Genomic DNA, 24,947 nt, shown 5'->3' on the forward strand with positions numbered 1-24,947 from the left:
CTATTACATTTCTGTTTTTGCAAACATGTAATTAGGATACATACCCAAAAGTGGATTCAATATGTCAGAGGAAATTGTATATTCATATGAACATGTTACTGGCAAATGGATCTAAGAAATGTTTCTATCAATTTATTCACCATCAACAATATTCCTTATGAACACCTCTTATCAGGCTTTCTAACCATTCACTCATTTACTTCTCTGGTAAATGATTATTCATGTTGTTAGACTTTTTTTTTGCTATGCGATTGTCTTTTTCTGAAATGATTTTTAGGTCCTTCTTTGTTGTAAATATCAACTGTTTGTTACTTATGTTAACAATAAATACATTCTTTTACCTTTATTGAGTTTTTTTATTTACTCAACATATGGTATAACTTGTTGAATATTTTATGTGTGCTTGAAAACAACATGTGTTCTGATGTGTTGAGTTGTGTTCTATAAACATTAATTATATCCTGTTGGATTATGGTACTGTTTAGTTCTATACCTTTATCTTATATTTTTATCCTCTAAATCTTTGATGAGTTCCATTCTATTACTACTGTTGATCCCATAGAGGTGTTTAAATCCCCAACTATAAATGTGGATTTATCTAAAAGCCCATTCAGTTCTCTCAGATTTTATCATGTTTTTGAAGCTCTTCTGTGTGGGTATACATATCAAGATTGTTATATTTTCTTGGTGGATCAATCCTTTTATTATATAATAGTCTCCTTTGTCACTAATCATTTTCTTTGTTCTGAAGACTTTGTCTGATATTAATATACTTAATCCAGTTGTCTTTTGATTAGCATAATAGGTTTTTTTTATTGCTGCAGTAACAAGTTACCACAAATTTAGTGGCTTAAAATAACACAAAATTATTATATTACCATTTATTTGGTCAGCTCTTGGAGACCCTGAGCCAGACTGTCAGTCTGAGGGTCCTATTCACTTCTTTATATCAGGTCTAAGGGCATGAGATCCTTGGTCTGAAGGTGTAGCCACTGGTCACCAAAGGGAGCAAGTAGTCCCAGATCCTATCTGGAGAAAAGGTGAGGACCCTTTCTGAGTTCTGACTCAAAGTGTCCCAGAATGAAGAGTGCCTCACAGAACAGTCAACACCAGGTACCCCATGGTAAGGATGGTAGCTGAGGCCCCAGGGAATTAAGTAGCTTGGTTTAAAGCGTCAAATTTTCCGACTTCAGCCAGGTCACGATCTCGCCGTCCGTGAGTTCGAGCCCCGCGTCAGGCTCTGGGCTGATGGCTCGGAGCCTGGAGCCTGTTTCCGATTCTGTGTCTCCCTCTCTCTCTGCCCCTCCCCCGTTCATGCTCTGTCTCTCTCTGTCCCAAAAATAAATAAAAAACGTTGAAAAAAAAAAATTAAAGCGTCAAATTTGAGGAACACCTGGGTGCCTCAGTAAGTTGAGCATCCGACTTCAGCTCAGGTCATGATCTCGTGGTTGGTGAGTTTGAGCCCCAGGTCGGGCTCTTTGCTGACAGCTCAGAGCCTGGAGCCTGCTATGGATTCTGTGTCTGTCTCCCTCTTTCTCTGCCCCTCCCCTGCTCACACTCTGTCTCTCTCTCTCTCTCAAAAATAAATAAACTTTAAAAATACATCAATAAATAGTCAAATTTTGAGCAGTAGAGGGGAGGGGACCTGAGCCTAGTTAGTAGTTGATATGATAATCCTGAATGTGAATTAAGAGGACAACCCACTCCAGAGCAGAGGGTGTCCCACTTCCAGCCCCTGCTGCCACCCCAGTACACCTCAGACAGTGATGGAAAACCTCACCCCTAAGGCTCACTTCCCTCATCGGTGTATTAACTTCCAGAACTACCATAACAAATTACTACAATTTGGTGGCTAAAATAACCAGCAATTTATTCCATCAGTTATTTGGGCTCGAGATCTGAAATCAACTTGTTGGCAGTGTTGGTTCCTTTTGCAGGCTCTGAGAGAGAAACTGTTCCATGCTTCTCTTCTCACTGCTGGTGGTTTGTTAGCATTTCTTGGCATTCCTGGCTTGTGAATGCATCTCTCCAATGTCCACCTCTGCCATCACATGGCCTTCTTCCATTTGTGTGTCTTTTCTGTGTCTCTTACGTGTATCCAAATTTCACTCTCCTTTTTCTTATAAAGATACCAATCCATATATTTATGGCCCACTCTATTGCAGTATGACCTCATTACATTTGCAAAGATCCTATTTCCAGATATAGTCACATTTGTAGGTACTGGAGGATAGGGCTTAAACATCTTTTGGGGGCACACAAATAGTTCAATCCACTACATCAGAGTTCTCAGGGGACAGGCTGATCAAGAGAACAGAAGACATCCCTGTGGGTTCCTAGAAAAGCAAGTTCAAAGAAACCTTCAGAAGAGGTCCTATTACAGCCAGGGAAGTATTTCCCTTCTGAAGATGAACACACCCTCTCATCCTCACACCTCCTGTGGGCTGGCATTACCTGTTCACCTGCCTGCACTTCTGCCTGATGCCCTTGACCAGTGTCACCATGCCTTGAAGTCACAGGAATAAGCAATGTGCTTATGAGAAACACAAGACTCAAAGTGAAACCCCCCCCCTTTCAATTTGGGGGGTATTCCCCAGAGCTTCCCCGCTGCTGGTATTCCCCCAGGAACCTCAGAAAGCCACGTGTATTACCACTGCTCTTGCAAGTGTTTCATGTATGAAATGAGATGAAGGTGCCAAGAGCCAAGATGAGGAAAGACTAAGCACCTCTGAGGTCACACTCAATTAAGAGCTCACACTGAAGGCTTCTAACAAGAAAGAGGAGTGTAGTTGATGGTCCACTTCCTGCTATACAAGTATAAGATGAAAGGCCCTTTACAAAAGCAGACATGCTAAAAATTGTCAACACAAAGTACAAGCACCAGTACCCTGAAGACCTCACGAGGATGTCTAAGAACATGCAGCTGATCTTTCGCATTAATGTGACGGAAGTCGGCCCTAGAAGCCACTCCTGTGCCCTTGACACCAAGTTGGGTATTACCAGCAAAGGGAGAGTGAATGTTGGAGGGGGTTGCATGAGATTGCACTCTTGATCCCATTCCTGGGTGTAATCTTCATGACTGGAAATTGTGCCACTGAGGAAGAGATCTCGGAAATCTTTTTTTTTTTTTTTTTTTAATGTTTTACTTATTTTTGACAGAGAAAGCACATGTGCAAGCAGGAGGGTCAGAGAAAAAAGGGACAGAAGATGTGAAGCAGGCTCCATGCTGACAACAGAGAGCCCAACATGGGTCTTGAACTTGAACTCGGGAACTGCAAGATCATGACCTGAGCCAAAGTCGAACGCTTAACTGACTGAACCACCCAGGTGCCTCACTTAGAGTTCTTGAACATAGTAAGGATATATGCTGGGAGGAAGTAGTTAACTTGGAGGGAGCCCATGAAGCTCATCACCAGAGATTTGATGTAGGTAGAGTACCTGGGGCAGGTTCTCCAGGGGGAAAAAGAGAGAATCTCAAGCAGGCTCCATGCCCAGCACAGAGCCTGCCTTGGGGCTCAACTGTGAGATCATGACCTGGGCCAAAATCAAGATCAGACGCTTCACTGAATGAGCCACTCAGGCGCCTCACAATGTAAAAATGTTTAAATTATATGTTCCACAGAACCAATTGCCTGAAGCAGTCAGGTGATATTCAGGGATATTATAGCCTTAAACAGATTTTTTTTAAAGGACACATATTAAATATCAAAATATTTCAAAATGCTAGAGAAAGAATTGAACTTCACGTTCAAAGAAAAGGTAAGAAATAATGAGATAAATATAAAACCAATGAGTTAGAAGACACAGTACAGGTAACTGAAAAATGCCAATTCTTTTTTTTTTAATGCTTGTTTATTTCTTTTGAGAGAGAGAGAGACAGACAGTGAGCAGGGGAAGGGGAGAGAGAGGGAGACAGAAATCCCAGACAGAGAGATAGAGTGAGCAGGGGAGGGGGAGAGAGAGAGAGAGAGAGAGAGAGAGAGAGAGAGAGAGAGACAGCACAGAGCCCAGCGTGGTGCTCAAACTCACAAACTGTGAGACTATGACCTGAGCTGAAATCAATAGTTGGATGCTTAATTGACTGAGCCATCCAGGTGCCCTGAAAAATGCTAGTTCTTAAAAAAGATATTTATGACAGATTATTTTATAAATATTATCAATTTCAAAATAAAGAGAAAGTGGTATTTGTTAAATAATATTCTGTAAAATATAGGTGCAGAGGTGATTTAAATATTATAAGTGAACACTAGAAATATGCTATAAAAATATATCAGGATAAACAAAGGGCAGACAAGGAAATATTTCTACCTAAAGGAGAATTTCAAGTAATTACTTTTTTAAAAATTGGAGAATGAGAGAATTATAATTCTACAGTCCATAACAGGGAATGGGTAACAGTCATAATTAGCAGAATCCCAGGATTACCAAAAAATAAGATACACAGACAGTACACTAATGGAAGTCTAAACCATCACCTGTGGTGTGGTCCTCCATAAGAACAAACATTTTGATTAAAAAAACAGAAAACAACAACAACAACAAAAACCAACAAAACACTAATCTGATCAAGCTTCTGCTTAAAATTATTGGTGATTGTTATGCTGAGTGTCATATAAACAGGGTACATTGTACTGTTTTGTGCACTATACTGTATGCTTGAGAATTTCTGTGAAAAATGACTTATTGTAAATGTATTTAAAATGTACCTTAAAAATCAAATACTCAAGTGAAAATGCTATCTTTTAGCAAAGTGTAAATTACAAAGGAGTTCATTAGAAACTGAGTATTTTATCAACAAATACAAACTGAAACTAGTCTAAAGACATCCTGAAAACAAAAAGCATAGAAAAATGACAAGAAGTAGGAAAAATGCACAGAGATAATATTCAGTGAAAATATGATCACTTGCATATGTAACTTCATATGACCTCTGAAAGTCAGCAGCTTTCGAAATCATTCATCACAGTCCTTTCCATGCATAAATTAAGTATTCAGAATACAATTTATGTAAAAAAATAAATCTGACTGGTGAAGAAAAGGAATAGATAGTGTGATGTTTCTGAGACAGCCCACCACCTGCCCTCGTCCCTGCCTGTATTACACTCCAATTATCCCATTTCCCATTAAGGGTAGGACATGACTCAATCCAAGCTCTGCAAGGGTTTCAGTAAGAAATCTTATAAAGAGTTTGCTGGGATATGACATTTTCTAAGAAGCATTAATAAAAGAGAAAGAAGCCATGAGGAGAACTCCATGAATGAAGACAGAAGAATGTGGAAACATGCAAATGTACATTAAGGGATGAATGGATAAAAATATATATGATGGAATATTATTCAGCCGTGAGAAAGGAAGATATCTTGTCATTTGTAAAAACATGGATGGAACTTGAGCACATTATCCTAAGTGAGATAAGTGAAAAAGACAAAAACTATATGACACCACTTCTATGTAGAATCTAAAAGGGTCAAACCAGTAAAAAACAGAGTAAAATGGTGGTTACCAAGGGATGGGGGAAGGAGAGGTAACACTGATATTGAATAAGGGTATAAAGTTGCAACCGGGAATAAATAAGACATAGAAATCTAATGCACAATATAATGCAGACACCAAAATACCCTTCTTATGCAATGTAACCAGTAACACGAGAACAGCATTTTCCGACATGTAAATATACCAAATTAATGCACAGTACACATTTAGTTTCCACAATGTTATGTATTTCAAATTTATTCAATAAAAAATATTTTTAAAAAGTTTTTGAGTGACGTCAGAGGAGACAAACAGCAAAGAATAAAGGGAGGTCACACACATGGGCCGGTGCCATATTTGAGCTCTAAATATCCACCATCTGTGGCATTTCCTCAGTTCCTCTCAATGTCTCTAAGAAAGTAAGGACATCGTCATGAGAGGAATCAGTGGGGAACAAGAGAGGACTGATTCCAGGGCTGACACAAGTCAACAGGAAGACAACGTGACCCGTAGGGACGTACAACAATCTCCACTGTGAAACAGCTCTGTGCACAGAGCCCCGCTCCTGCTGTTGGCCACGCCTCCCATGCCCCTCCACGCCCTCCCTACGCCCTCCCCCCCTACGCCCAGCCCCGCAGGCGTAACCGGATGTCCCACCCCCTGACTTCCTCCCACAGATCTTTCGGCTGTGCGGGATTCCATCTTAGGCCGGTGGAACCAAGTCAGCCGCCAAAAGAGTCCCGGTTGCGCCTTGGCAGCAAGTAAGATTCCAAATGAGGACTGAGGGGACCTCCTGCCACAGAAATGAGGGGACCCATTAGATGAGAGCCCCAGTCCAACCCAGGGAGGCGCCAGACCAGTCAGGCTGATCTACCATGCACTTCCATTTTGGATCTGTTTGAGGTGAAAGCTTTCTGTGGGGGGCGCTAAGAGTCCCCTGACTTACTGCTAGTCCAGAAGAGGCTCCCGAGTGAGTGCTGAGGGGACCACTCACCCCAGACAGCGGCGGGCTCACCGAGCCTCAGCCAGTCTGTCAGCCCTGACAGACTTCGGGCAGGGGCGATGGGAACTGTGGCTGACTTCTGCCTCCAGAGTCTGAGGGAGGTGAGAGCTTAGTCTGAGGTAGTTGGTGTCACGTCGGCAAAGGCAGGAGTCCCGGCGAGGACCCCGCGTGAGTTCTCATGCTTCCACTGATCCCGGGTAGCAGTTGTGGCACGGCGTCAAGCCTGTGTTGTCAGCTCTTGATGCCGGTGGATGGGGTGGCTCTTCACTTCCTTTCTGGGTGTCTCAGACTTGTGGGGCCTCGATTGGAAGGTGGAGCGTCAGGTGATAGATGGCAGCGGGCATAACACCAAGCGGTATTCAGGTTGCCTAGCGCATGTGAGGATTGTGGGCTCGACCAACTGATGGCGGAGGAGCTCCACGGAGCCCTTCCCCTGTTGTCAGCCCTGAGAGGCGCAGGGAAGGGATGGTGGGCGGAGGCGACTTTTCCTTTCCTCCTCTGGGGCTCAGGAGGTTAAAGGATTTGTTAAGTCAGCAGGAGTTCCAGGCCCTGGCAGAGGTCATTGAGCCATATTTCAAGGGCAAACTCGCCACATACGAGTGTAGTTGCACAGATCACTGGGAACCCTTGGGAGATTCTGAGCAGTGATAGCCAGAGGAGACACCCAATCACTCCTCCATGGCGTTCACTGAAATGTGAGGGCTTTTATTGTCAATGGGTTAAAGTGAGTTTCCTGAAAGAGGTTTGAGGGGCCTGCCCACCACAGAACATACTGGTCCCAGAGTGTCTAGCCCCTACTGTGAATACTGGTAAGCCTGGCTATGGTGACTAGATGAGACTTTTCATGCTTTCTCACTTGTCTAAGGGAGAACAGGCCTTTGGGGAGCAAGAGTGGAATTAGGAATCAGACGTGTTCTGTCTGAGGCCCAACCATTAGCCACAGTAAAGACCTTGAGTGAGGGCTGAGAGAACTACCCATCCCAGAAGACTGGAACCTATCATAACCCTACTTAGTTCCCGTGACAGCCCTTGGAAGTTCTGGGCAGAGCGCTCATGATGAGACATTCCCTCATTTCCTGGGTGGTGAACTGAGGGTGATGAAAGTTCATCCGGGGAAGTGATATCAGATCCCGGGCCCTACCAGTAGTCGAAGAAAGCACCCCAAGTGAGACTGATGGAGACACCCACTTCAGAACAGACTGATAGCTACAGAACTGTGTCCCTTTGTCACACCTGCAAAATTGGATGTGATGGGCCCCTAATTCCTCCCAGGGCAAGAGTCTTATACACTGTCAAGATTCAAGATATAGATCGTGATTGAGCAAACACTTGACCATCCACTTGAATGCAGAGGGGACCCCATGATATCTGCCCTACGCCTATACTTGTTTCCTGAAAAGCTGCAGACAAAAATGGTCAGAAATCTCTTTTTTTTAAGTTTATTTTATTTATTTTGAGAGAGCACAAGAGGGGCAGAGAGAGAGGGGGAGAGAGAGAGAGAGAGAAAGAGAGAGAGAGAGAGAGAGAGAGAGAATCCCAAGCAGGCTCCTCACTGCCAGCATGGATCCTGATGTGGGGCTTGAACCCACAAACCGTGAGATCATGACCTGAGCCGAAATCGAGAGTCAGATGCTTAACTGACTGAGCCACCCAGGCGCCCCTGTCAGAATTCTTAGCACTACAGGTTATACACTGTGGTCCTAGGGAGGTGGCAGTCTTGGTCTGCAGGGGGCAGGTTCAGATTAGCAGTGGATAGAGTGACCAGACAATGCAGGAATTTGTATAGAAACTCACAGTAAAGAGCGAAAACAATCCAGCCCAGAACATACGATCACTGAGGAGCCCCCATACCTTTATTGGATCAGGGTAACTGGGCAAGTATCCCATGCTAAATTGTGTATTCTCTTCCTTCTTGGGCATTTCAGGCGGTTGAGGTCCTTGGCCTATGTGCCCACGTTACACGAGGTCCGCAAAGGAAGGATCCCAGGGCTTGCCAATAGTCACAGCAAGCATCCTGAATGAGGTCCAAAGGGCTTACTCACCTGAGAACAGAGGGACCCCTAGAATGCCTAGCTCCTCCTATTACTCCAGGAAAAACCCAATAAAGGTGGATACATGGCATCCTCCCTAAACTTCTTGGGGTGACTCAGGAAAATAAAGCACTCTTGTATCATGAGTGATTAACATCACTTGGCAGACTAGTCCTGCCTGAGGCCCTACCAGTAGCCAAGGCAAGTACTTTGAGTGCATACTGAGGAACTGCTGACCACAAGAGAATGGGGAAGACAAGCCTAGCCTGGCCCTGTTCAGTGCCGAGAGGCTATGGGCAAGGCTCTATGGTAGTCGTGACCACTAATTACCTCTTCCCCATCTTGAGGTGAAGCCTTTGGTCTCAGGGGGCAGTGCTAGTTCAGGAAATGAAGAGATCCCAGGATTTGCCTGGATTCAAAGCAGGGCAACGGAGTGAAAACTGGGGGGGTGGGGGTGGGGGGGAGGTGGGCACTGACACCAGTACAAATAGCATCCACAGAATCTAGCTCCTGTTGTCAGCCCTGGGAAACCCCAGGTAGGCTTTCTGGAGGAGGTACCTCCAGGGTTCCTGGTCTTAGGAGATGTGACTTTGGTCTTAGGGGCACCACCTCATAGTAGCATGGGGAGATGAGCCAAGCCCTGTTGAATGCCAAGGTAATGAACTTGAGTGAGGATTGATGGGAGCACCCTCAGAACAGAAATGGCTCTGTAGAGCCAACCACACCTGCCTAGTGTGATCCCTGAGAATTCTCAGCCTGGGTTTACTAGCAGCATCCTCCGGAGCATTAAGACTTCCTCCTTCATGCCCTTCTGGGACACAGCGACCAGGAGTCAGGAAACCTGTGAGGCCCTATAGCAGTGTTGTCAGGAGAAGTCCATTGGAGACAGCTCTTAATCAGTGCCACCCCAGTTGAGTTTAGCAGCTGAGGCTACTCACATCTGCCTTCTTCCTCTTAGGTGGCGATTCCCCATTGCCTACCTTTTTGTCCACACTCCTGCCTACTGCCATCCACAAGAGATATCATGCCTCTGCCCCAGAAGAGTCCACAATACTCGTGTGATCGATGCCTTCCAGCCCGCACTGTGACCCAGGGCCTGGAGGATGCACACGACTCCAAGGCTCTGGAGGAGACCTGTCTCTCTTCCCATCCTCTAATGCCTGGCACTTCGAAGAAGGCTCCAGGTGCTGGTATACCCAGCAACCCTGAGAATCCTCAGAGTTTCTGCTCCTCTTCCATTGCCATCACAACCACCTCAACAAGTGAGCTGAATGAGGGCTCCAATAGCCAAGAAGAGGAGGATAGCACCTCAGGGGCTGGGCCAGATGCCAAGAATGTGCCCATAGATGCTCTAGATAAGATGGTGGCTTTGTCGGTGGATTTCATGCTGTTCAAGTATCTAAAGAAAGAGCTCATGACGAAGGCAGATATGAAGATCATCATCAAAGGGTATGAAGAGCACTTCGCTGAGGTCTTCCTGAAAGCCTCTGAGCGCATGGAGATGGTCTTCGGCCTTGATGTGAAGGAAGTGGATCCCATCAACCACTGCTATGCCTTCTTCATCAAATTGGGCCTCACCTATGATGGGGTGCTGCATGGTAAAGAGGGCATACCCAAGACGGGTGTCCTGATACTTATCCTGGGTGTGATCTTCATGAAGGGCAACAGTGCCACTGAAAAGGAAGTCTGGGAAGTTCTGAAGTTGACGGGGATATATCCCGGGAGGAAGCACTCCCTCTTTGGGGACCCCAGGAAGCTCATCACCCAAGATTTCGTGAAGGAAAAGTACCTGGAATACCGCCAGGTGGCCAACAGTGATCCCGCACAATTTGAATTCCTCTGGGGCTCGAGAGCCCACGCTGAAACCACCAAGATGAAAGTCCTGGAGTTTCTGGCCAAGGTTCATGGGACTGACCCAAGTTCTTTCCCATCTCAGTATGAGGAGGCTTTGCAAGAAGAAGAAGAAGAGAGAACCCGAGCCAGAATGTCAGCCATGGCTATCTCTACTTCTGTGGCCACTACAAGTTTCTAGTGCCAAGTCCAGTCACTTCTCTTGCCCCTAGTGAAGCCTGAGGCAGGTTTTTCACTTTGTCTTTGAGAAGGTCAGTTAGTGTTCATAGAATTTAGGTCTGTGATGAGGTGAAAGCAATAGTTTATATGCCTATGTGTTCCTATATTGTGTAACTTGAAAATTATTTTCTAAACTTATGCATTTGTTTAAATAGTGTTTCTTTTGATATAGATTCAATTAGTTAAAATCTCCAAGTTTATGAAAGTATAGATCACAAATTTAATGCTATGATGAGGTTTAATATAGTGTGAGTTTTGTTATTTTATTAAACTAATTGTGAAACCATCTTAAATAATTACTTGGAAAAGATAACTTGGAACTGCAGTAGGTATTTACTACAAATCTGAGAGTGATCAGTTTTAAGGTGGTTGAGTTCAATAAATGGGAAAAAAAATTGTCAATCTGTGGCCCCCTTTTGCCTTTTATATTTTTTTATAAAATTAGATTATATATTCTTTAATATGCTGAACTTGTTTATGGATATATAAAAATAAATGTCAATAAATTAGACCCCCTGTTTGTTTCTTTTATTCCCCAAACCTTAACTGAACATTTGCTTTTGGAAATCACTATGGTGGTCTTGGAGATTCTAGCATTAACAAGACCTACGACCTGCCCTTTTAATTTTTATCTATAGGATCAGCAATCCTGTAATTATGGTAGGATATCTTCTCATATCTAAGGGGCAAGTAAAAGAAGGAGTTAGTATGTGAGTGGAGGTGTTCCATTTGAGACTGTAAAATGTTAGTGCCCTGGAGAAAGTAAATTTGGGGATTGGGGAACCTGGAATTCCTATAGTGAGTGTTAATTTTTAACTTAAATTTGGATGTAGGCAAGCTGAGCCTGCGGGGGGTGGTGATCAGATATTAGAGCTTCAGATAGTTTGTCACTGAATTGAGACTCACAAATCCTGATTGCAAAACTGTTCTTTTATTTACTTTGGGTAATGGTTAAAAAAGACATAAATCTCCATTGGGGCAGGAATACAAGTTGTTCTGTGATATTGTTCCTGTGCCATTGAACATAATTCACAAATGAAGTTTTTAAACACTTTTTTAAATGTTTATTTATTTGGGGGGGGGGGTGGTGTGTGGGATGGGGAGTGGCAGAGAGAAAGGGAGAGAATGAAACCCAAGTAAGCTCCATGCTGTCAGTGCAGAGCCTGACACAGAGCCTTTATGATCTCATAAACCTCAAGATCATGACCTGAGCTAAACCAAGAGCTGGACTCTCAAATGAGTGAGCCACCCAAACACCCCCACAAACTAATTTTTATACACATAGTCTTCGAAGAGTTTTGAGAGATAACTGATACTTCATTGAGGTAAGATACCAGGAAACCATTGGGTTGGCTTTTGTTGCCCTGGCCTGGGAGAGCCTGAGACTACTCCATTTAAGGCATACTTTAAATAAGTTATTTTCAGTGTGATTTTGCATAGTCTAAGAAATGCTTATATTTTTATGACTGTGAAATTAATGAGAATAGGAGTTATTTGAATGGAACAGAAGCTAGGGAGGCAAGTACTTGGTCCTTGTCACAAATTCTAGGAATTTTGAGTTGCATCCAGATGGAGAAGAAATTCTCTATTATTAAAGAACACAACATCAGAGGGGATATATTTACTGAGGTTTACTTGCTAAGTAGCATTTTGGTTGATCTGATATTCCATGCCCTGTAGTACTTCATGTTTTTTGAAACAAACTAGATTTTTAAAAAATCACTTAGGTGAGGTTGATGGGATCTGTGGTTAAAATAATTGCAGTAATAACTGTCATTGATTAAAGACCTAAGTTATGTCAGACACTATAACAGGTGCCTTACATATATATTGAATTCTTTCAGACAGTTCCATATGACAAGGCTTATCGACTCTTCAGATGAAGAACCTAAGATTTACAATGCTTGGGAATGTGCCCAAGTGCACAGGTCTGGTATGTGACAGAACTGAGGCTAGAGTTGTGGTCTGAGTTCTTCTGGAGCCCACTTGCTTCCACTCCTCCTGCCTGAGGCTCATACTCTAGATTTATTTCTCTTCTCACTATTCCATGTTGCCTCTTAGGATAAAAAGGACTTTGAATCTCAAGTACTAAACACACATGTCAAGAACAAAGGTGAAAAATGATAATCAAATGCAATTTGGGAATTGTCTGTAGGCTTCACTTACCTAGGGTCCTGCTGCCCTTAACCCCAGGGTTTGTTCAGATCTGGCTGCCCAGGGGCTAGAATTTTTGTCCAGTTCCACCTTGTTTGTGTGTAGGGGTTCAGAATATGTCACCCCAGAATATGCCACTGGGGCATATTGGTTATTTTCAATTAAAGGTACCTGAGAAACAGCCGGTGCAGGAGGGACCTTACAACTCCCCTTTATCCCCCTAAAAGAAGGAGAGAAATCTCCCATGTGAAAGCTGCCCTCCCTGTACCAGGAGGATAGAAGGCATCTTTATCACCAGAGATAGGGAATTGGGAGCCAAGAAGGCTATATAAATAAATCTTGTTAATTCTTCACCATTTACTTCCCCTAGCCCGAACCCCTCTGCCCTATCAATTCTTCACAGAATTAGTGTTTGTCTAAAAGCTTCCTGCTTTGGTTTCCTCTTTTAGTCTCACATCTTTGTAGGGCTCCCATACATACCTATGTATGTAATTAAATTTGGTTTTTCTTCTTTTAATCTCTTTTTATTACAGGAGGCTTCTTAGTCAAGTACCTGGAGGGTAAAAGATAAATTATTTTTCCTCTCCTGCATGTGCATGACAATGCCCTTCTCCTCGGTGTTCTCCAGTGTATTCTTTTATCCAAATTTGAACCTAAATCTGTTGACCAGATCTTCATTGCATCCTCCTCTGACATTGACATCCTGGTTCCAGTTGAACAGCCCAGAATCATTTGCCCTTTCCCTGACTTAGCAATATCCCGTTCCAGTAAAAGATAATTTTGACAATAATATTTAGACCTGGTCATCACTACTGGGTGTCTTTATCACATTCTCAAAATGATTTCCAAATGATCCAGTGAGTATACTCTGATTTGACAAAGAAGCTACTAGTTTGGGTACTATATCTCTAAGAGATAGGATTTTGACGTTTGTGGTAGAATTTTAATGGGATTTTTAATTTAAAAACAAGAAAAAAATCCTCCCATTTCTTCAATGAGAGTACATTTTAGGTTAAATTTGAATATAGAGCAAGATGAGGCAGAGGGGACTGAGGGAGCTACTGGACACAAACCAATGAGTGAGCTTCACTTGGTTAAAAACCAAAACCTTTCCTGTAAGTGTTAGATGAGGAAAGAACATTGAAGTAACTAAGTAAGCAAACATCTGCAGTGTCTCAGTTTCTGTAAATTCTGGAGTCCTTCTAAGAAGTACAATATGGTTCTTTGGACTTATCTTTGGATAATAGATGTTAGATAGATAGTTAGAATCTTGGTTTTCAATGCACATAATTGCATTTGTGCAGATATCCAGGCATTTTCAGTCAGGTGATAGCAGAGAATGGAAAGGTAAAGTTTTGTCAATGCACCAAGAGTAAGGAGAAAATTCTCAGTGTACTGTGATCATAGTGGTTATTGAAAAGGACTGTGCATAATGGTGCTTTTGAGTCAAGTATGACCAACACTTCCTGCAAAGATATACAAGGTCCTTTTGAAAAATATATCTGACTCTGTATTGGAAAACACCTGTTACAAAGTAAGATCTCACAAAGTTGGAGAATCCCAAAAACATTTTGCCTCCTCGGGAACTCCACCAGAAAATGAAGAAGGTTATGGATGTAACAAATTCTAGTGGCCACTCTCTACTAGGCCCCTACTGTGTAAGAGTTTATGGGAGAGACTACAAGTGCTCATCAACAACTTGTCTTCCACTCTTTCCTGGGTACATGGGAAGACTACCGTGCCAAGTTCACTTGCACAAAGTTCACAAAGCATCTTGTGACGAGCCCTTGCCAATGAAATATGAACAAAAATGATGTTTGTCACAGGCCAGCGTATTTGAGAGCCAGTATGCCACCATAATGTCTTCCATCCATTCAGCAGCAAACATGGGGACTATATGCTGAGATGTGGAAGTACAAGATGGTAGCAGCCTAGATCTCTGTTACCTGGTAACCAAGATTCCTTACCAAATCAAAATTAGATTTTATGTGCATAAGGTAGACACTTTTGTTATGCTAAGCCATTTAGTTTTCAGGTATTGTCACTTCCATCAGCTAGCATAAGCTTTATCTAACTCATACACAGCTACTATTTCTGTTGTTAGGCCTATTTAAATATTTTAATGACAAAGCTGATAGTGCACATATTCTTGGTGCAAAAATGTTAAAAATACAGACAAATCACAATCTTTACCCTTACAATAGTCTTTCATAATTCAGCCACATTCTCAGAGATAGCCACGATGAATCTAATATATTATTTTACAGCTAATTGTAGGCTTTCTCATACATAGCTCTGTTATAAAATTATTTGTGATTTTAAAATATAATGGGTCATTATATACATATTATACTGCCATAAGTCTTTCACACTTAATATGAATGCATGATCTTTCCATGACAATACATATGAATGTATTTCACTTTTATAACTGCTCCCATAGTATGCATGTGCCATAATTAATTTAATCATCTTCTGACAAGCACATAATTTTTTCTCATTTCTTGCTATGACTTATAAAACTGAAATATTTTGAACATGGCTTATTGGACTAAAGTATATTGTTCTGAGAGAAGATGAAAATTAGGTTAAAGGGGAGAGTGTATGGAGATTGTAGATTTTTATAAATATTGCCAAAATTTCATCCCCAAATACTGTACCAATTCATATTCTCACAAATTAATGCATGTTAATGGCATAAACACTCACAGATTTATTATTTTATAAGTTAAAGGTACTCAATTTGAGAAGGAAGGATTTAATCAAAATGACCAGTTGACAGGGAATGGGACCAGACAAGACACGTTTAATGAGGGATGAAGATCCAGAGAAAGAGCAATGCCTAGGGTCCATGAGAGAGACTACATGTAAATCCAAGTCCAGACAGCCTAGAGCAGGCTGGTAGTCAAAATTCTGAAACCAGAGTTCAGTGTATGATGGAGAAAGGACCAGAAGGAGAGATAGTGGGGAATCTGTGTGGAGTCCAGGACAACTCTCATGAATAGGCTTGGGACATCCCTGAATCACCACTAACAGATGGAAATTATATGGTTATCTGAGTGGGGAGATTACTGGATGGAAGGACAAGAGATAACTGCCATTCTGTTGAATTCCTGAAGATACTGTTAGACCAAATATAGCTGTCTCTACTGCATCATCCAGTAATGTTACTGGAGGATGTTACTAGTGGATTTTGGGAAAGCTACATGTCTTAACTCTTCTGGTGGTCCACTGAACCTTTGCCCATGTATCGGGCCTGGGATCTGTGTATGGTGGGTCCTCTCCACTGAGGTCTAGGCTACATGAATGTTAGTGTGTAGTGATAGACAGCTGAGACAGGAAAGAAGTACCAATGAGTAGTGGAAGGCAGCATGCAAGTACAATGAGAAGGAAATTTAAAGGGGGTACCCTAGTACTAATTTCCTCAGTTGCTCTTCAGGTAAAAACCTAGCTGTGGACATGTGTCCTAAAATAATCCAGATGGTGTCCCCATCACAGACTGATTCTCATGTTTCCTGAGTTTGTGGCATCCACCAGAGAGTGGGTATCTTCAGACTTTGATCACTGGCCTATGTTACCAACAGATACTGGCTCAGGGAGAGGGTTAACCTGAGGTGCAGAGATTTGTAGGTTGGATTCAGGACCTGTGGTGATTGTACTCTTGCCTTCTGAATCGACTTGGTGATGGGAATGTAAAGAGTCCAATGCAGGGGGCGCTTGAGTGGCTCAGTCAGTTGAGTGCCTAACTTCGGCTCAGGTCATGATCTTGCTGCTTGTGGGGTCAAGCCCCACGTCGGGCTCTGTGCTGACAGCTCAGAGCCTGGAGCCTGCTTCAGATTCTGTGTCTCCCTCTCTCTCTGCCCCTACCCTGCTTACGCTCTGTCTCTCTCTCTCTCTCTCTCAAAATAATTAAAAACATTAAATAAATTTTAAAAAATTAAAAAAAAAAAAAAGAGTCCAATGCAGGAAGCATCACATACCATCCTGTTGTGAGCATTCCCAACTCCAAGACAGTGTTTGAGCCTGCACCCACCACAGGTTGCTCAAATAACTATATATACCATTTATAATGGGGGCAGGATTTTTTCTTTTAATTAATTAATTTCTAATGTTCATTATGATACCAGATTTTAATTTTAATTCTCATATTTATCTGTAACATGATTTAAGTTGCTGTTTTCCATTCTTAGGAAGGAAATTAAAAAAAGAAAAAAACTCAGTTGTTTAAGCATCCAACTCTTCATTTTGTCTCAGGTCATTATCTTGGGGTTTGTGAGTTGGAGCTCTGCATCAGGCTCTGTGCTGACAGTGTGGAGCCTGCTTGGGATTCTCTCTCTCTCTCTCTCTCTCTCTCTCTCTCTCAGTCTCTCTCTCTCTCTCTCTTAAAATAAATAAATAAACTTAAAAAAACCATAGTAGGCTCAACATGAATTATTATTAGTTGATAGCCCTGGAACTCCCATAACGAGCCCTGAGACCTTAAGGAAGTCATTTGGTCTAATTATGTCTACTAACACAAAGACAATGAACACATCTGTTCCACAAAACTTTAGTATTTCATGGAGTAGTGGTGAGAGGTAGATAGGGAGAAAGGAAACTGTTCAAAATAAGGAGGAAAAAAAAATGTGGTCTCCATTCCTCTTTTGCAATGAAAGACATTTTTATTTTAACTACTGGGCTTCCATGTAAATTTTGTTTTAAAAAGGAAAAAATCAGCTTTTAGAAAACCACTATGAAAACCACTGAACAATATGATAACTATTTTTTTTTCTGAGGCCAACATTTTATATTTCCACTAGTAATACATATGTACAGAAATACTTTTTCAATTATAATAGCTACTTTTTGACATTTTTCTGTATCCTAGAGATTTGGTTGAAAGTGTTGGTAAATAATGACATTCTATGACTTAGGTACTGTCATTTTATGATGTTGGTTCACAGGGCAAACTGTACCCAACACTTCAGTTAGCAATTTCCAAAAAGGTTATTTTTTAAATGGAATTTAAAGTCAAAAGGTGTTGTAATTGATGCTCTATATGACATTTATTTTCAATTTTTAAATTTTCTTTCAAAGAAACTTCATCTGTATTTGTGAAAAATAAAAGCCATGTCTGTATACTCTCGTATATTATCTTTTTTTTTATTTTTCTCTCTTTAACTTTTAAAAAGTGTTTATATTCGTTCCAGTTAGTGAACATACAGTGTTATATCAGTTTCAGGTGTACTATATAGTGATTCAACATGTCCATACACCACCCGGTGCTTTCATCTGTAGTCTTAAAGCCCAAACATTATTTCTAGTAAAAAGATAAATGGGGAAAGAAAGCATGTTTCCACCTAAATATGCTTTAATTTGATTTTTAACATCACAGCTAAAATTTAAGATTAAATATTAGCTAACATTAGTATTAAATGTTTTAATGATAAAAAGAAATGCAAATATGTAGATAGCAATAGAGAACTTGTAATAAATTAACTGTAATAATACTTAATTTCTTAATCTTTTTGTTAATGTTTATTTATTTGTTGTGAGGGAGGTGCAGAGAGAAAGGGAGAGAGAGAATCCTGAGCAGGCTCTGTGCTGTCAGTGCTGAGCCCAGCATGGGGCTCGATCTCACAAATTGTGAGATCATGAACTGAGCCTAAATCGAGAGTCCATTGCTTAACCAGCTGAGCCTCCATTTGCCTCCTTAATTTCCTAATATGATCAGTCTTCTCCAGTCCCTCACAAGTTTAAGAATACTTCTAATTCTTCTGAAGAATTGCTTCAAGTCAAAAGCCCTCTGCAATGTAACTGCAGCTCTAGGCCAGTTAGCCTGTGGACCCAAAGTCCTTAACTAGTATAGCATTTAACAAATTATCCTAGGAAGTGCTGCTGAAAAAAAATTTCTAATAAATATTATATCTTTTCCTCCAACTAAAATGGGAAAAAATTCCATATAAGAAAATACATCTTAATGTTTGCTAGCAAAAAATCAGAAGGTGGTTGCTCTTTTCCTAAACTAAGCCCTTTTTAGATAGGAATGTGTGTTTTTTTTCCAGTTTATAACTTAAAACTTGTAAACCATCAACACCACCTCACAGAGGCTACACAATTATTTTTGAAGACAGTGACAATTACAAATAAAAGATCATCAGAAAAAATATTGACAAGTTTTGCAACAAAGGTGTAAAATTATTTTCCTCCCTATAAAATATGAGTAAATATACAATATAGTCTTAAGGAAAGGAATAAACATGAATTGGACTAGTATGGTAAATTAATTACTACACAGAATAAATTAATTACTACACAGAATTACTACACAGAAAAAGGCTATATCAGCCCTTTCTGTCCTGAGAAAGCAGTATGAAGAGACCTATAAATCTGGTTGATGATTTTACAAAAACTAGTGAAGGGACAGTCTTAGATAAGCAATTTTAAAATTACGCTAGAAAATATTTCATAAGTGTTAGTAAGGTACACATGGTTGGAAGAAAATTGAGATCAATGTTCCTTGATAAGAGATTTTCCCACCAAAGAAGACACCTATAATTGTGAGTCACAAATTGTAATTTCAGTTTCTCATGTGAATTGAAAAGTATATTTCTACACAGCAGCTCCAGCACATACAAAAAACTTTAGTGGTAGGGCACCTGGGTGGCTCAGTTGGTAAAGCCTCTGACTTCTGCTCAGGTCATGATCTCGTGGTAGGTGAGTTTGCACCCCGCATAGGGTTCTCTGCTGTCAGTGCAAAGTCCACTTTGGATCCTCTGTCTCCCTCTCTCTCTGCCCTTCCTCTGCTTGCACGCATGTTCTCTCTCGCGCGCTCAAAAATAAAATAAAAAAAAATATTTTTAAAAATCTTCAGTGGTTAATTAACCCAGTTTAAGAACACTTCCATTATTATTTCCCTTTTATATCATCAGCTGAATCTATCTAATTGGATATATAAACTGCTCCCCAAAGGAGAATTCAGATCACATGTTTCCACTTAGGGTGCCAGTCCTCTAGTGCATAAAATGGATCTTGAGTGGTCTTGAAGGATGGAACTTTTAAAACTGCTGAACTTAGATCCTCCGTTTCTGCAAACCCATCCATTTCATGCATGAAAATGAAAAAATGGTTACTTCATTGCAGGTGGTGATTCTTGTTAAGTGAAACATTTTCTTTTATTATGTCTTTTCTTTTATTGTGGGAAGAACATTTAACATGAGATTCTACCCTCTTGACAGACATTGCAAGCATAATACCATATTGTTATTTATAGGCAACATGTTGTACAGCAGATCTTTAGAACTTATTCATCTAACATAAATGAAACTTTATACCGGTTGGATGTTGGATATGTGCATTTCCTTGAATGTAGTGGTGGTATCACAGGTGTTTGCATTTGTCAAAACTCATCAAATTATAAACACTAACTACATACAACTCTTTGTATATCAATTATATCTTAGTAAAGCTTTTTTAAAATAATAAAAAAAAATTTTTTTTCATACTTCCAAACCTTTCACCTACAGGGAACAACATATAGGTACTTACAGTGAATTTGGGCTTATAAAAAAAAAAATCTAAATCTAAAATCTGAAAAAAAAAAATGTGTCTTGGGGCCTAGAAGTAGCTACACCTGTATCAGCATGGAGGTGGGAAAGTGAAATGAAAAGGTTTCCCCTTCTTGGGAAGTATATAGGGAAACTTCCATAAATGGAGACAAAAAGCATGAGCATCAGGATGAGATTTGGGTCACAGGTATGAGTGGCCTAATTTCAAAAAATAAATAAATAAATAAACCAATAGCATATACAGATTAGTTAAAATATATTAAAAGAGCTGAAACATTGCATTACTTTAAAAAGTCACTAATTGGCAATGTCATGAAATATAGACACAGCAAACAGTATATTTAGATGAATCACAAGACCTTAGCCTCAGTGTTAAAAGATAAATCAGAGTGGTTAAAATATAAATAAGGAGTATTCTAAAAATAACACTGACCTCAAAGTCTCAAAGACCCCATAAAAGCTCGTCAGATGTCAGAAAGAATATTGTACACTATAAATAATGATTAAAGTGACTAAGACATCATCTCTGCTTTAAAGAAATATGTAATTAAATAAAAGACAATGACAAGTAGACAAACTACTGTATCGTTAGGTAAAAGATGACAAGGGTATTGAAGCAAAAGCCGAAGGGAGGAAGTGGCCTTTCAGAGGGTCACTGAAGAAAGCTAGCATTTTGAGTAATCTCTATGCCCAATGTGGGGCTCGAACTCACAACCTCGAGGTCAAAAGTCACATGCTCCACCAACTGAGACAGGGACCCAGAATAATAATGCTAGCATTTTGAAATGGTTGTGTTTGGAGCAAAGGAAAAGGTCTCTTCTATCAAAAAGGGAACGCAGGATAAGGCAAAGAGATAGTATTTGTTCATGGAAGAAGTACCATTTGGCTCATGAGAAAGAAACAAGGAGACAAGTGGGTGGTTTGGATGCCCGCACAGGGGACTTTGTGGACAAGAGATGACAGGAGAAGGACAACAATTCAGGTAGATTAGACAGGAGAGTCTGAGGAAAGTAATTTTGTCATCAAAGATATTATAATAATGCAGGAGAGATAATTAAACTGATAAGATAAATTATAAAGGGGATTGTATTTGAGATAAAATTCAAAAAATGCAGAGGAATAACATCAGAAACAATAAATAACCAGAATGTAAGTTGCAGTCAAAAAGAGTGCCAGCTTCAGAAAAAGGAGGTGCTCTTTCTATCAGTTCATAAGGAGCCTAGGATCTCCTAGGAAAGGGTGGAGCTAGTGGAGGATGATTATTTATAGCAAAGAAGCTTTGCAATTGATGTGAAACAGGGATTCAAAGACATAACACTTCATCAACTCTGTCATTGTCAATGTACAGGGAACTCTGCGCTTCCATGAAATGAAGATCTGTTACATCTTAATGACATATAGTCAAGTTACCAGTTGAAAATAATCTAGGCCTGGCCTTGGAAACACAAATGGTGCAAGAGCTGAGGAGATCTAAAATGTCATGTCATATGTAATTTTCTAATCCAAACTTCAACTACAACAACCTACACAATTTTCTAAATGTGTATCACTTGTGCATGTTCTATATTCTAGCCATGCCATTTCCTCCTAGCAAACATCTTGTCTCTCCACTTCTGATCCAAGTCTAATACATCCCTTAAGAACCCAAATAATTCCTGCCTCATCAAAAAGTCTTTGGCTGATAAATTTAGATTATATTGATCTCTTCCCTTATCTTAATTCTACTCTCCTGCAAGTCTCCCAGTTTGTATATACTTCAAAGGCAAATTATTTTTATGTCACCAAATTCCCCCAAAAGAACAAAAGGTTCAAAAATAGTGAGCATAAATATGGAAAATTTTTGATAATTACTCTTAGCGACTTGATGTGAAAGGCCAAGTAGAATTCTAACAAAGAGGCCCAAAGACAAGAACATATGCTACTACTATAGAGATTGACACACATATACTTAAACAAAAATGGAAAACTTTCATTTTACTACTAAAATAGAAAATGATAGGGGCGCCTGGGTGGCTGAGTCCGTTAAGCACCCGACTTCCGTTTACGGCATGATCTCGCGGTTAGTAGGTTTGAGCCCTGCGATGGGCTGACAGATGTGCTGACAACTCAGAGTGTAGAGGCTACTTCGGATTCTGTGCCTCCCTTTCTCTGCCACTCACCTGCTTGCACTCTGTCTCTCTCTCTCTCTCTCTCAAAAATAAATATTAAAAAATTAAAAAAAAAAAAGAAAATGATAATACATCTATACGAATGCCATTGTGCTTTTAAAATTTATTCTTAGAGTATGAGCAATGCTAATAAAGTACTCAACCTTCGGTCTCTTGGCTTATGAAATCCTGACCTCCTATTAGGACTACTTTCTAATTAAGCACACGTGGGTGTATATACACTTCTACATATTTTTAGAAATGCAGTAGATTTATATGAATCCATATTTTAGTTTCCACTCTGTAATAATATCCCATGAAAATTTTTTTCAATTCATACATTAAAAATGTATGAACAAAGCAATAATACAAAGGAGTAAAGTAACAAAGATTATTCATAAAATGGTTCTAGAATCCACGCTATAAAGGCACTCAATTGTATATGGCCATATGAAATACAGTTTCATGAAGAACTTCATTAATAACTTGGCAATTATGCAGCGTTGTTCAGGATTGTTCAGTCATGTACACACACAGAGAAAATGGGAATAAAACTCACCACTGTGCTTTTTAATAATCACTTTTATTAATTTCATCCTGAATGCTCACATAACATGTTCTGGATCAGACACAGACTTATTCATTTAAAACACAAATTTACCTGGGGCACTTGGGTGGCTCAGTCAATTGAGCATCCAACTTTGGCTCAGGTCACAATCTCACAGTTCGTGAGTTCAAGCCCCACATGGGGCTCACTGTTGTCAGTGCAGAGCCCACTTCAGATCCTCTGTTCCTTTCTCTCTCTGTCCCTCCCCCATTCATGCTCTCTCTCTTTCAAAAATAAATAAACATTTTGAAAAAAATAAAACACAAACTCATTTAAATGCAAATAATAACCATGTTCTCTGTCACACCCTGATTCTTACTCCTGGGGTCACCTGCTGAAAGCCAGGTCAAATGTCCTATACTTACAAACTTTGAAGTTATTATAATCAGTGATGAATGGAGAAAAAAATGGATTTTTTTCTGCTTATTTACAGGAGCAAGAGGCAGCTACCTTTTCTCCTCTTCTTGCAATGATAGAGAAAAACCTTTGCTTTATGGAGATGGAATGGGAAAAAAAAAACCCGAGTTCTCACTCTTACCTTTAGATACAAATACACCTTTCCCAGTGCCAGACAAGCCCTGATGTTCCAGGACTCTCGAACCTAGAGATGTCTCCAAAGTCTCGTTTTCTGTTGACATGCAAATATACACCTCTTGATTTAGCTAAATTTCTCTGGACTTATAACTTCCCAAGGCTTGTTCTTATGCTAGGATCCCAAATGTAAGCAACATTTTTTTCATGAATCTCCAGCTCTGGCAGGAATACATTTTCTCTACCCCTTATACTTACAGTATATCACATTAAAAGCCATTAGTACTCATGGGATACGCAAACTTAACAATATAGTGTAAAAAATGTGGATGAAAACGATGTGTCCTCAAAGGAGACATATAAATATTGAAATAAACTATGGCCAACACATCTGGGGGTCAAACTGGGACATGAAGAATGCTCTACGCAAAGCAGCAGTCGGGGAGCAAAGTGAGGTGGGTTCTAATGGTCTGATCCTGGTGTATATATAAAATATTATTCTCACAATGGCCAGTACAGCCTTACCTCCACCAACAATGTTACTGTCCTCTCTGGAGAGGGAGTGAGAAACACAAACACACAAACAAGTAAATAAAAACCTCAAAGGTAAGATTTTGAATTACTAAAATTCAGGTTTCATGGAGATATATTGAAACCCAGGAAACACTTTTTTTTTTTTTTAGCAATGATACTTAACTGAAATGTAGCTTTTTGCCAAAGATACCTTTTCCCCCACACCTCTCCTGAGTACAGACAAAGATAAATACTGTATGTATGATCTCACTTATAGGTGAAATCTAAAAATAAACTCTTAGAGAGCAGAAATGGTGGTGGCCAGGGGCTGGGAGGTGGGGAAAATAGGAAGATGTTGGTCAAAGGGAACAAACTTGCAGTTGTAAGATGAAGTTCTGCAGATCTAATATATAGCATGGTGACTACAGTTCACAATACTGTTATACACTTAAAAATTGCTAAGAGATTGGATCTTCAATGATCTCACCATACACACAATTGTACTTACATGGTGATATATGGGTTAACTAGCCTCATTATGGTATCATTTCACAATATATACATGTATCAAATCATTATGCTGTACACTTTAAACTTACACCATGTTATATGTCAATTATATCTCAGTAAAGCTGGAAAAAATAAAATAAAAGAAAAAGAAATCTAGGTTTCCATCCATCCACTCATCCATTTGTATATAAGCAGAGGAACAGCCTATAATGCTGTTCACTCAGTATTAAAAGTTGATGAATCACGCATGGTGAGATTTTTCACATCCTTTTTTTTTTTTTTTTTTTACTTTTCTGCCATCTTTGAATTGTAAATATTGAGTATGCATTATATTTTCAGAGTTATTCTTCCAATTTTTAAAAT

The 24,947-nt window shown here is 40.1% G+C and overlaps 1 protein-coding gene and 1 long non-coding RNA gene across 3 annotated transcripts; both read left to right on the plus strand.

The window, feature by feature from the left end:
- The first annotated feature begins 6,131 nt into the window (after positions 1-6,131).
- Positions 6,132-11,025, plus strand: LOC102950611 (melanoma-associated antigen B16-like). Its single transcript, XM_007090628.3, has 2 exons — positions 6,132-6,233; positions 9,464-11,025. Exon 2 carries the CDS (start codon positions 9,530-9,532, stop codon positions 10,535-10,537), a length of 1,008 nt encoding a protein of 335 aa, XP_007090690.1. The 5' UTR covers positions 6,132-6,233; positions 9,464-9,529; the 3' UTR covers positions 10,538-11,025.
- A 779-nt stretch (positions 11,026-11,804) lies between these two features.
- Positions 11,805-23,807, plus strand: LOC122235495. Of its 2 annotated transcripts, none has more exons than XR_006213568.1 (3): positions 11,805-11,900; positions 12,420-12,508; positions 23,464-23,807. It is a non-coding gene; the product is annotated as an uncharacterized LOC122235495 (long non-coding RNA). The 2 variants fall into 2 exon arrangements; XR_006213567.1 differs by lacking the exon at positions 23,464-23,807 and adding an exon at positions 13,263-13,486.
- Positions 23,808-24,947: the final 1,140 nt, after the last annotated feature.

Source organism: Panthera tigris, chromosome X, assembly GCF_018350195.1.
Source record: "Panthera tigris isolate Pti1 chromosome X, P.tigris_Pti1_mat1.1, whole genome shotgun sequence".
NCBI classification, from domain to species: domain Eukaryota; kingdom Metazoa; phylum Chordata; class Mammalia; order Carnivora; family Felidae; genus Panthera; species Panthera tigris.